Source organism: Canis lupus, chromosome 9 (genome assembly GCF_011100685.1).
Source record: "Canis lupus familiaris isolate Mischka breed German Shepherd chromosome 9, alternate assembly UU_Cfam_GSD_1.0, whole genome shotgun sequence".
Classification (NCBI taxonomy): Eukaryota; Metazoa; Chordata; class Mammalia; order Carnivora; family Canidae; genus Canis; species Canis lupus.
Window position 1 is genome coordinate 60,031,713 of NC_049230.1, and position 11,603 is coordinate 60,043,315.

At 47.0% G+C, this 11,603-nt stretch overlaps 1 protein-coding gene across 3 annotated transcripts; it reads left to right on the forward strand.

The window, feature by feature from the left end:
* The first annotated feature begins 295 nt into the window (after positions 1–295).
* On the forward strand, positions 296–10,984 carry PDCL (phosducin like). 3 transcript variants are annotated; one of them, XM_038549451.1, is made up of 4 exons: positions 296–493; positions 2,973–3,149; positions 6,369–6,550; positions 8,908–10,984. In XM_038549451.1, exons 2-4 carry the CDS (start codon positions 2,978–2,980, stop codon positions 9,457–9,459), a joined length of 906 nt encoding a protein of 301 aa, XP_038405379.1. In that variant the 5' UTR covers positions 296–493; positions 2,973–2,977; the 3' UTR covers positions 9,460–10,984. The 3 variants fall into 3 exon arrangements, with proteins under 3 accessions (XP_038405379.1, XP_038405378.1, XP_038405380.1); XM_038549450.1 differs by having other exon boundaries at positions 297–507; XM_038549452.1 differs by lacking the exon at positions 296–493 and adding an exon at positions 1,899–2,476.
* The last annotated feature ends 619 nt before the right edge of the window (positions 10,985–11,603 follow it).

Genomic DNA, 11,603 nt, shown 5'->3' on the forward strand with positions numbered 1-11,603 from the left:
CTTTTTTTTTTTTTTTTTAATGCAAGGTCTGTGTGTTTGGGGGCAAAATATTTAACGTCTCTGAGTCTATCCTAAGAGCCGCGATGTGATTCAGATCGAATAAAAAACACACGTGGAATGGTTCCAGAAGCTTCAAAGATCACTAAACAAACTTCTCTTACTATTGACAACGAAACACGTGCGGCGTCGCTTTTCCTTTAAATGGACACAAAGCCGACTGAAGCGTACTACTGTCCTCGAGGTGGTTTGTCCCAAAGTAGGACCCGTAGCGTCTCCCTCAGCCGCCGGAAGAGGCTCGCCCTAATTGGGCAGCGTGCGTCCGCCCGGCCGCAGGGGCGCAGCCTCATTGGCCCGCACAGTCGGGACCGCGGCGGCTTTTCTTAGCGCTCGAGGCGCCGATACACTCACTTCTCTTCGTCCACCGGAGTGTGCTCCCTTCCTTCCGAAGTCCCTGGAGCCGCCAGCCCGAAGGATCCGGACTGCGCTAGGCCGGGTAACTGCCCTGAGGTCCGTCGGGAAGAAGCGGCGGGCATGGGCTACGGGCGGAGGTGGTGGAATACGGCTGGGAGGCGATGTCTGCGCGCCCCCTTGACCCCCACGGCGGCCGCGATCACCCCGCCCCGTTGCCTCCGCTGGCCCCGCCTCCATCAGGTTCCCCCCAAGGTTCGGCGCGCCCCTCCGCCGCCCTTCCGCGGCCCCGCCCTCTCCGCCCCTCCACGACCCCGCCTCCTTCGCGAGCCCTTCCGCTTCTCCCGCTCCTCCGACTCCGCCCCCTGGAGGCCCCGCCCTCTCCGCAGGCCCCGCCCTCCCCGCAGGCCCCGCCCTCTCCGCCCCTCCACGACCCCGCCTCCTTCGCGAGCCCTTCCGCTTCTCCCGCACCTCCGACTCCGCCCCCTGGAGGCCCCGCCCTCTCCGCAGGCCCCGCCCTCCCCGCAGGCCCCGCCCTCCCCGCCCCTCCACGACCCCGCCTCCTTCGCGAGCCCTTCCGCTTCTCCCGCCCCTCCGACTCCTCCCCTTGGAGGCCCCGCCCTCTCCGCAGGCCCCGCCCTCACCGTAGGCCCCGCCCTCCCCGTAGGCCCCGCCCTCTCCGCCCCTCCACGACCCCGCCTCCTTCGCGAGCCCTTCCGCTTCTCCCGCCCCTCCGACTCCTCCCCTTGGAGGCCCCGCCCTCTCCGCAGGCCCCGCCCTCTCCGCCCCTCCACGACCCCGCCTCCTTCGCGAGCCCTTCCGCTTCTCCCGCCCCTCCGACTCCTCCCCTTGGAGGCCCCGCCCTCTCCGCAGGCCCCGCCCTCTCCGCCCCTCCACGACCCCGCCTCCTTCGCGAGCCCTTCTGCTTCTCCCGCTCCTCCGACTCCGCCCCCTGGAGGCCCCGCCCTCTCTGCCGGCCCCGCCCCCTCCGCCCCCCCCCCCCCCGCCTCCTTCGCGAGCCCTTCCGCTTCTCCCGCCCCTCCGACTCCTCCCCTTGGAGGCCCCGCCCTCTCCGCAGGCCCCGCCCTCACCGTAGGCCCCGCCCTCTCCGCAGGCCCCGCCCTCTCCGCCCCTCCACGACCCCGCCTCCTTCGCGAGCCCTTCTGCTTCTCCCGCTCCTCCGACTCCGCCCCCTGGAGGCCCCGCCCTCTCTGCCGGCCCCGCCCTCTCCGCCCCCCCCCCCCCGCCTCCTTCGCGAGCCCTTCCGCTTCTCCCGCCCCTCCGACTCCTCCCCTTGGAGGCCCCGCCCTCCCCGTAGGCCCCGCCCTCCCCGTAGGCCCCGCCCTCTCCGCCCCTCCACGACCCCGCCTCCTTCGCGAGCCCTTCCGCTTCTCCCGCCCCTCCGACTCCTCCCCTTGGAGGCCCCGCCCTCCCCGCAGGCCCCGCCCTCTCCCCCGCCCCCTCCTCCCCGAGGCTCTCCACCGGTCCGCCCTAGCCGCTTCCTCCCCGGAGGCCCCGCCCTCATCGAGCACGCCCCTGCTCTGCCTCCCTGACCTGCACCGTCTGGGCCCCTTCATGCCTCTCTAAGCTTGTTCTGGCCTCCCGCGGCCCCCCACAACTCCCCTGTACCTGCATGTTCTTTCCATCAACCCTGCTTCTCCCGCACCGACCCAGCCTTCTCCCCGCATGTGCTTAGTAAATAGTGCGGAGGCCGGATGGTGGTGGACCTCGGAGGTCCCTGCTTTCGAGAGGCCCTCGCCCCATGAGAGAGCCAGTAGTAAGGAGTTTAGAGGCCTGGTGATAAGTGTTTAATGAAGGAAGCATAGTATTGCGATGCTAAGAGGTGGGACTAGAGTTGTCCCCCCCTTGCTGGAAGGGCAGGCTGGCCTTTTCCCCAAGTGCCGTTGGCTTCTGCTGATGCGGAATCTTGGCCCCAACCACTGTCCCTTAAATTCTTGGGAATTAGTAAAATCTTGTCATGGGCCCTTTTAACCAAAGTTGGTAGTGACTCCCACAGCTCATGGGTCCACCACAGTGTGCTCTGCAGGAAGTTGGAGGCAAGAGACAGGTGAGTGATTGACTTAGTGATTCAGCATCATATTCTTGATGCTGCTTTTTGGACTTTTTCCTGAAGATAATACCCAATTTTTAATTACCCCGCAGTCTTAGTTGATAGGAAAACCTAAAAGTATGTGTAGGTAAAACCTCCAGTCAGTAAGCAGATTCCTCCAAGCCAGCACACCAGGACAGGGGAGACGGTGACTCACACCTCCAGTCTCTCAGAGTCCGGTACTCTGGGGTCTGATCCCAGCTCCACCATTTGCTGTAAAGCTTGGCAAAAAAACTTCCCTTATCTGAGCTTCAGTTTTACCTTCCACAAAAAGAGCATGATTAACCCTGCCACTCAGGTTACGATACGGATTTGCTGAGATCCTGCTTATGAAAAAAAATCACTTTTAGGGTCTTGTAAATAGTGGAAGCTCAGCATAAGTGAGCCCTCAGTCTTCCAATTCATATCTGTCTGATTCACACCAACAAAGAGCCTGATATGTTGCCTCTCTCAGGCACCATGACGACCCTGGATGATAAGTTGCTGGGGGAGAAGCTGCAATACTATTACAGCAGCAGTGAGGATGAGGACAGCGACCATGAAGACAAGGATGGGGGCAGGGGTGCGCTGGCTGGCACTTCGATGCCAGCAGATGCTGAGTTGGCAGGCGAAGGCATCTCAGTCAACACAGGTACTGGAAACCCCTGGGCTCTGGGATCAGGTTTAACAGATGTACATGAAATATGTATCAGAAGTCTCCGATCACTTCTCTTTAATTCCACTCTCACTTCCAGAGTTAGCCTCGTGTCATCATTTTCCTGTGTGTGCATCAGCCATTTCAGTGCACAGTGCAGATGTGTATACACAGCATACACAGACTATGAACACGCACAGAGTGCACGTAGACAGAATTGCTTTGGAATTAGCTTCTCGAATTAATGTTGTTTGATATCACATAAGTCATAGGTATGCATATATTGATAGTATAAACTCCTTGAAATGGCATATTTATACTTTTACATTTTAATATTTCCAAATTGTGGCAATTGAGGTGGCACTGTTTTATATGTAGCCAGCAGTATGGTTTTCCCCATACACTTGCCCCATACACTTGCCCTCCTAACTGTGTTCTCAGAATTTGTGATCTCTGCTGTCCTGAGGGATGACAAAAGGTAACTGATTGTAGTTTTAGTTTCTATCTTTTCAAGAGGGATGTTGAGCCTCTCTAAGAGAGATTTTCATACCCTTTCTTCATTTTTAAAATTTGGTGGCCTTTTTTTTTTTTTTTTAAGGGACCTTTATAAATAAGGAGATGCATCTGTTTTTACCAATTATGTTGTCTTTAGATTTTATCTTTTCCTGGCAGAAGATTTTTATTTTATGTACCTGAAAGCATTATTTTATAGTTTCTTATTTTTGTTTCTTACTGAAAAGGTCATTCTTCACTCTAGGATTATAAAAAGATTCTCCCATGCTTTTTCTTAGTATGATTATGATTTCTTTTTCTTTTTTTTATACATTTAAATATTGATTCATCTGGAATTCATTTTGGTGCAAGGTATGTGGTAGGGCTTCACATTTTTTTTTTTAAACCCAGAGACTTCGGGGTCCCTGGGTGGCTCAGGGTTTGGCACCTGCCTTTGGCCAAGGGCGCAATCCTGGAGACCCTGGATCGAGTACCGTGTTGGGCTCCCGGCATGGAGCCTGCTTCTCCCTCCTCCTGTGTCTCTGCCTCTCTCTCTCTATATATATCTCTATCATGAATAAATAAATAAATAAATCTTTAAAAAAAATAAAAATAAACGCAGAGGCTTCAAAGTATAAATGTTTTGTTTTGTTTTGTTTTAAATATTTTATTTATTTATTTATTCATGAGAGACACACACAGAGAGGCAGAGACATAGGCAGAGGGAGAAGCAGGCTCCATGCAGGAAGCCTGATATGGGACTTGATCCCACATCTCAAGTGGGACTCCAGGATCATGCCCCGAGCCAAAGGCAGATGTTCAACAGTTGAGTCACCCAGGCGTCCCGTAGGGCTTCACTTTTGTCTTCTCCATATTGCCACCCAGTGGTTTCAACACCATTTAGTAAACTATCTTTTTTCTGTTGCTTTGAAATATCAGTTTTATTATGTACTGAATTGCTGTCTATGTTTGTGTTTTTAGGTGCACTTTGTAGTCTCTTGCATTGATTTGTCTTTTTTTACAGTGCTATATCACACTGTTTTTATTTTTTAAATTTTTTTATTTTTTAAAGATTTTTTAATTTATTCATGAGAAACACAGAGAGAGAGAGAGAGAGAGAGAGAGGCAGAGACACAGGCAGAGGGAGAAGCAGGCTCCATGCAAGGAGCCTGACGTGGGACTCGATCCCAGGTCTCCAGGATCACACCCTGGGCTGCAGGTGGTGCTAAACCGCTGCGCCACCGGGGCTGCCCTATCACACTGTTTTTAATTATTGTGTTACAGGTTTCAGTATCTGATGGGGCTGGATCCCCCTCAGTATTCTTCTATGATGTCATTTTCCCAACTTTTTTTTTTTTTTTTAATAGGCTCTATGCCTAGCATGGGGGCTAGAACTCAACAACCCTAATATCAAGAGTCACATGCTCTACTGACTGAGCTAGCCAGGTGCCCTTCAACTTTTACTTTCTTACTTTTCCAAAACAAATTTAGGAGTGTGCACACATGGGAATGCATTAAATATATAGATTATATAGATTAATTTAGTGATAATTGGCACCCTTGTGAAGTTGGGTCTTCCTGGTCAGGAATATGGTATTGCTTTTCCACTAACGCAGATCTTTCTTTGTGTTTTTAAGTAGAATTTTAAAGTTTTCTTCATATAGATTTTTATATTTTTTTCTGTGGTAACAAGTCACCTCCAAACCTCAGTGGCTTGTGACAGTAAAGATGTGTTTCTCAGATGTGTTACATGCTGCAGGCCCTGCTTCTGCATCATATAGCCTGTCATTCTAACAACAGGATTGAAGGAGCAGCCCCTGACTGGGACTTGCCTTTTCATGACCAAGTATAGCAGCAAGGAAACATGTAATGGCTCATAAATCTTTTGCTCAGAATCCATTGGTCAAAGCAAGTCACATGGCCAAATCCAATATCAATGGGCTGGGGATGCTACACTCATCCCATGAAAGGTCCTACAAATCACATGGCAGTGGGCAAGGATGTATAGCATGGAGGCAGAGAGGCTTGGGGGTAACTCGAATAACAGAGCAACCTGCCACAATCTTGTTATAAAAATCCAGATAATACAAAATGTATTAATGTAGAAAGAAAAAAGTGTAAGTTCCATCTCACTAGTCCCCTTAGATCCCACTACCTAGAGGCAGTCTCTGTTAACTGTTCGCATGTCCTTCTAGTCCTTTTTCTACGAATGTACAAAGGTACATGTGCATAAATAAATATCTGTCAGTATTTATATACTCACATGCATTTCCTTTTCTAAAAATGGGATGATCCTACCATGATATTGTTCTGTATTTTGCTCTTTTTTCTTTTTTTGACCTAAGATATTTGAACATCCTTTTTTTTTTTTGGACCCCCCCCCCCCCCCACCCGCTCCCATGAGGGAGGAGCAAACCTCCCTACCTTTGAACATCTTTCATGGCAAGAAACCTATAGTTACTTCATTCTTTCCACAAGTTCTCTTATTTTCCTTTGAGTAGATGAATCATAATTTATTTAGTGCACTTCCTGATGCTGGGCCCTAGCTTGTCCATTTAATTATGGCAAGCCATGCCACAGTGGACGTCACTGTGTGGAGACCACGCTCCTTTGTGTGAGCATCACCGTGCAGTCGATGCAGCAAGCTCTAGGCGGATATGAGCTGGTCCATGCTTCTTTACCCACTCTTCTTGGTCACCTCCTTCACATTCACCCCTATCTCAGGTCCAAAAGGGGTGATAAATGACTGGCGCCGCTTCAAACAGTTGGAGACAGAGCAAAGGGAGGAGCAGTGTCAGGAAATGGAAAGGCTGGTCAAGAAGCTGTCAATGACATGCAGGTCCCATCTGGATGAAGAGGAGGACCAACACAGGCAGAAGGACCTCCAGGAGAAGATCAGCGGGAAGGTAATTGGCAGCCCCCGGGATTTTCTTACAAGTGCTCCTGGCTGCTGGAATGGGGGTCAGAGATTCAAGAGGTGCAAGGTGTTTGATTTGGCCTCCAAGAAGCTGTGCCATGTGGGGCCATGGGGTGGGGAGCGGTAGAGTTGTGTCATAACTCAGACACACTGGGGTTTGAACCTCAGGCTGCCACTGGTCACTGGGGATGTGTCTTTCGTCGTGAGTTCAGTTTGTCACAGGTTTGGTGAGGTCAATATCTCTACTTGACAGTGCTCTCTGAGTACAAAGCCTAGTGCAGGTCCTGGCCCTTTGAAAGCGCTCAGTAAATGTGAGTTTTCTGTCCTTTATTGAAACCTTACTTTGGGTCAAAAATAGTCTTCTGAGGTTGGTGGCATTATCCCTGTTTTACTGATGATGAAATTGATGCTTTGAGATGAGAGGGGACTTGGCTCAAGACATGCAACTAGTAAATGCTGACAGGAAGCAGGATTCTCACCCAGATTTTTTTTTGCTCTTTCCGTGGTGCTGCTCTGTTTCACCTGAAGCCTATTCATGAGAATTAGTGTACAAGGCAACACAGTAGAAGCAAATGAACTCTCTGAAAGATGTTTGGAATTAGGACCCGACTCTCTTATTTTCCCTGTATCAAAAGGATCATCTATTCCCCCCACCCACCATCTATTCTGCCCTCTGAACATGAATGAATTTCTAGGAGTGCCTGAGATCATTTGGTTATGGCCCAAAGCGGCTCTTAGCTGGATATACAAGCCAGGATCAGGCAGCAGATAAGAGGATTAGGTGAGCAGCCATTTGTCTGGAGCAAGAGGAGGATTTGAGGGCATTAGACTTTCTGACCATAATGGGTCAGAAAGAGCCACTCTTGTAGGCTGAGATAGACTGGAGAGTTGGGAGCTCCAGGGAAGGATGGTGCTGGCCATCTGTGATGCAGAAATGTCCATCCTGATCTACTGTTGTCCCCCGGCCTCCACCCTCTAATCTGTGCCGTACAAGGCAGAGGGAAGCTTTGTTCCAGCCATAGTGTCTTGCTGCACCAGGTCAGGAGAAGGAAGATACTTTTTTTTTTTTTTTTTTAAGATTTTATTTATTTATTCATGAGAGACAGAGAGAGAGAGGCAGAGACAGGCAGAGGGAGAAGAGAGAGAGAGAGAGAAAGAGAGAGAGAGAGAGAGAGAGAGAGAAAGGCAGAGACAGGCAGAGGGAGAAGCAGGCTCCATGCAGGGAGCCTGATGTGGGACTTGATCCCATGTCTCCAGGATCACAACCTGGGCTGAAGGCGGCGCTAAACCGCGGAGCCACCCGGGCTGCCCGGAAGATACTTTTGTAACATAAACTGGCTGCAGGGCAGTGTGCCCACTGCTCACAGGGCCTCCTTATACTGAGATTAGAGCAGATGAAGCAACACATCACATGAGCACACAGGGCAGTTGAGAGAAGCTGTCCCTGTCCTGTTAGATTGTGTGCCGTAGAATAGTGCTGGAAACCAGCTCAATGCCAGAAACAGGGAAGTGAAGCAAAATAGGGCAAACTGTGTAATCCTAAAAAAAATATTTAGAAACATGAGGAAATATTTAGATGCAATAATGCCAAGTGGCAAAAGCAGTGCAGCCTAACTGGTACACCCACAACTGCTGTTAAAAAAGCAAAAATGGGCAGCCCCGGTGGCGCAGCGGTTTAGTGCTGCCTTCAGCCCAGGGTGTGATCCTGGAGACCCGGGGTCGGGTCCCACGTCGGGCTCCCTGCATGGAGCCTGCTTCTCCCTCTGCCTGTGTCTCTGCCTCTCTCTCACTCTCTCTGAATAAATACATATTTCAAAAAAAAAAAAAAAAAAGCAAAAATGATTTCAGCATCTGACTGGTAATAAAAAGCAAAATACAGTTTCAGTTTATGTAATTGTTTTTTTGTGTATGTGTGGGGGTGCAGAGCAAGAATTGTATTGTTTTTGAAATTCCTTAATATCCTATTGTCTTTTTTTTTTTTTTTTTACCAAAAATGAAACAGTGGATAAAAGAATTAATCCAATGACTATAAGAAACAAACTCATGAAGTGATGTTAACTGCCTTTTTGGATAGAAGGGCATTATAATGCAGTAGTTAGAAGACTGGGTTTTTAGAAAATCTAGTTTGAATTCTGGACTTGTACCTACGTGAAGTGATGCAAATAACCTCAAGTCTTCGAATCTCATTTGTAAAATGGGGGAAATAGAAGTTCCCTCCTGATGGGGTATCGTAAGATTTCCATGAGCTTTAATACATACAGAGCACTTAGCATGACACCTCACTTACATATTCATCACAGAGGCGGGTTTGTGTTTTTTTCTGCTCACTTGCTGGTCGTCCTGCAGATGACTCTGAAGGAGTTTGCCGTGATGAATGAGGACCAAGATGACGAAGAGTTTCTCCAAAAGTATAGGAAGCAGAGAATGGAAGAGATGCGGCAGCAGCTTCATAAGGGGCCCCAGTTCAAGAAGGTTTTTGAGATCCCTAGTGGAGAAGGGTTTTTGGACATGATTGATAAAGAACAGAAAAGCACCCTCATCATGGTCCATATTTATGAGGATGGCATTCCGGGGACCGAAGCCATGAATGGCTGCATGATTTGCCTTGCTGCCGAGTACCCAGCTGTCAAATTTTGCCGAGTCAAGAGCTCAGTTATTGGGGCCAGCAGTCGCTTCACCAGGAATGCCCTTCCTGCCCTGCTGATCTACAAAGGTGGTGAATTGATTGGCAATTTTGTTCGTGTCACTGACCAGCTGGGGGAAGATTTCTTCGCTGTGGACCTTGAAGCTTTTCTACAGGAATTTGGATTGCTCCCAGAAAAGGAAGTCTTGGTGCTGACGTCCGTGCGTAACTCTGCCACCTGTCACAGTGAGGATAGCGATTTGGAAATAGATTGAACTGCCAGTCTAATTGCATAGATTTCTCATTGTTTGGGCTGGAAGACACATGTCTGGGTATTTATTTCTGTTCCTTCCTGTGTCATGTGGTTTTTCAGCTGTTCTTTGTAGTCCCTTTTATTATATGTAAAGGCAAGAAATTCTTAGATTAAATGGGAATGTTGCATCACCTTGTGGCTAGCAGTAAAGTGACTTAAAATTGTATAAACAGGAAGCCGGGCTTTTGAACTGTTTACTTAAGATTCTCTAGCATGACATCTCTGTTATTGTTTCTAGTCAATATTTACATAACATCCTAAAGACAGTGTCCTGGAAATTGTCTTCAGACCTCAGAGCTCTCTGCCAGGCCTGGGAGTATAATTCTGTAGTTAGTGTGTTATTTGCAACATAAATAGTGTGTCTCCTTCATCAAGATTATAAATTGTATTTACTTGTAATCAGATCCATAGTCCTGGAAGGCAGGACTAAATTTTTAAATTTTTACCTGAGACCGTTCTCCACCAGGGTCTTGTTTAAAGGTTCCAGACAATGTATGTTTGTCCCATCAAGAGGGCAGCTTGATGCTGGAGCCAGTGCCCTGCTCAAGCATTATTAAGTCTTGAAGAGGAGGAAAGATTGATGCTGCCTGCCCTCCTGATGCTGGAAGGCCAGCTTGATTTAAGAATCAGAGCTGATTTGAAGCTGGGAAGCCTTTTTTAAAGGAGGGTTTCTCAATAAGATACTCCTGCTCATTTTTTGTCTGTCTGTCTTTTATTTAACAATGTGACTTTTTGTTTTCATGTAGCTTTTTAAAAATCTTCCTCTCAATCTCTCCCTCCCTCTCTCTCTGTCTCTCTCTCTTTTTGCATATTAGAAAAGTAATATTTAACAGAGGAACATTTGCCAAACAACAGAAGTGAAAAGAAGAAAGAATAATATCTAATGTTGCCCAGAAGAAAACACTATTAATATTTTGGCATATTTCCCTCCATCGTATTTTCTTTGTAGACGTAGACATTTTGGTTGTTTGTAAACAAAACAATGGGATCATTCTGAACATACTGTTTTATAGTATGGTCAGCTATTATAGATCAAACTTTTTTTTCATGTTATTAAATAATCTGCAACACTGTAAAAATGGCCATCGACAGTCCACCATGTAGATAATGCTGAGTTACTTGGTGGTTATGTCTTAAAAAAAAAAACAATGACTTTTTACTACAAAAGTAATAGATGTCCATTGTAGAAAATGTAACACAAATTGTTAAGCTAAAAAGAGATTTTAAAAGTCCTATAATTAAAATAATAAATAAATAAAGTCCTGTAATTCCACCAACCAAAAATTATCCGCATTATCATTTTTACAGATATCCTTGTCTTTTCTATTTGTTTTTTTCTAGTCTTTTCAATTTGTATTCATATTTATAATAATGATTGTCATTTGATATTTTTAGCTTTTTTTTTTTTTTTTTTTTACTTAAAATGGTGTACATTCTAAGGTCAGGGAAAATGTAATGTGGAATTAAAAGATTAACTTTAAAATTCAGTTTTGCTTTTCCTGGTTATTCAGGAGTGGACTAATGTAGAAGGGTCTCAAAAATATCTGTCTTGAAGCTATTTCCTCACCTCTGCAACGGGAACAACACCTGCTTCACTTCTTCATCAGTAGGAAGAAAGTGCATGATTTTTCTGCTTTCAGACGCTCACTGTAGAAAGTGTAGAAGAAGCAGACAACTGTTGTCAATGTTCTTATTTCCCTCTTTTTTTCAGTATTTTTAATAACATTGAGAGCTTACTGGATTTCTATTTTATTTAATATAAATACTTTGACATGTTATAAAAATTCTAAATAAATAATTTTTAATGGCTTCAAATACCCCATCACGTGGATATACCATGATTTATTTAACCAGTTCCTTAATATTGGGTATTTATTTATTTATTGTTTTTTTGAAAGAGAGCACACATGTGTGAGTGGTGGGAGAAGTGGGGAGAGAGAGAGAGAGAGAGAGAGAATCTTTTTTTTTTTTTTTTTTTTGAGAGAGAATCTTAAGAAGGCTCCATGCCCAGCACAGAGCCCAATGTGGGTCTGATCCAATGACCCTGAGATCATGACTTGAACTGAAACCAAGAATTGGATGCTTAACTGACTAAGCTACCCAGGC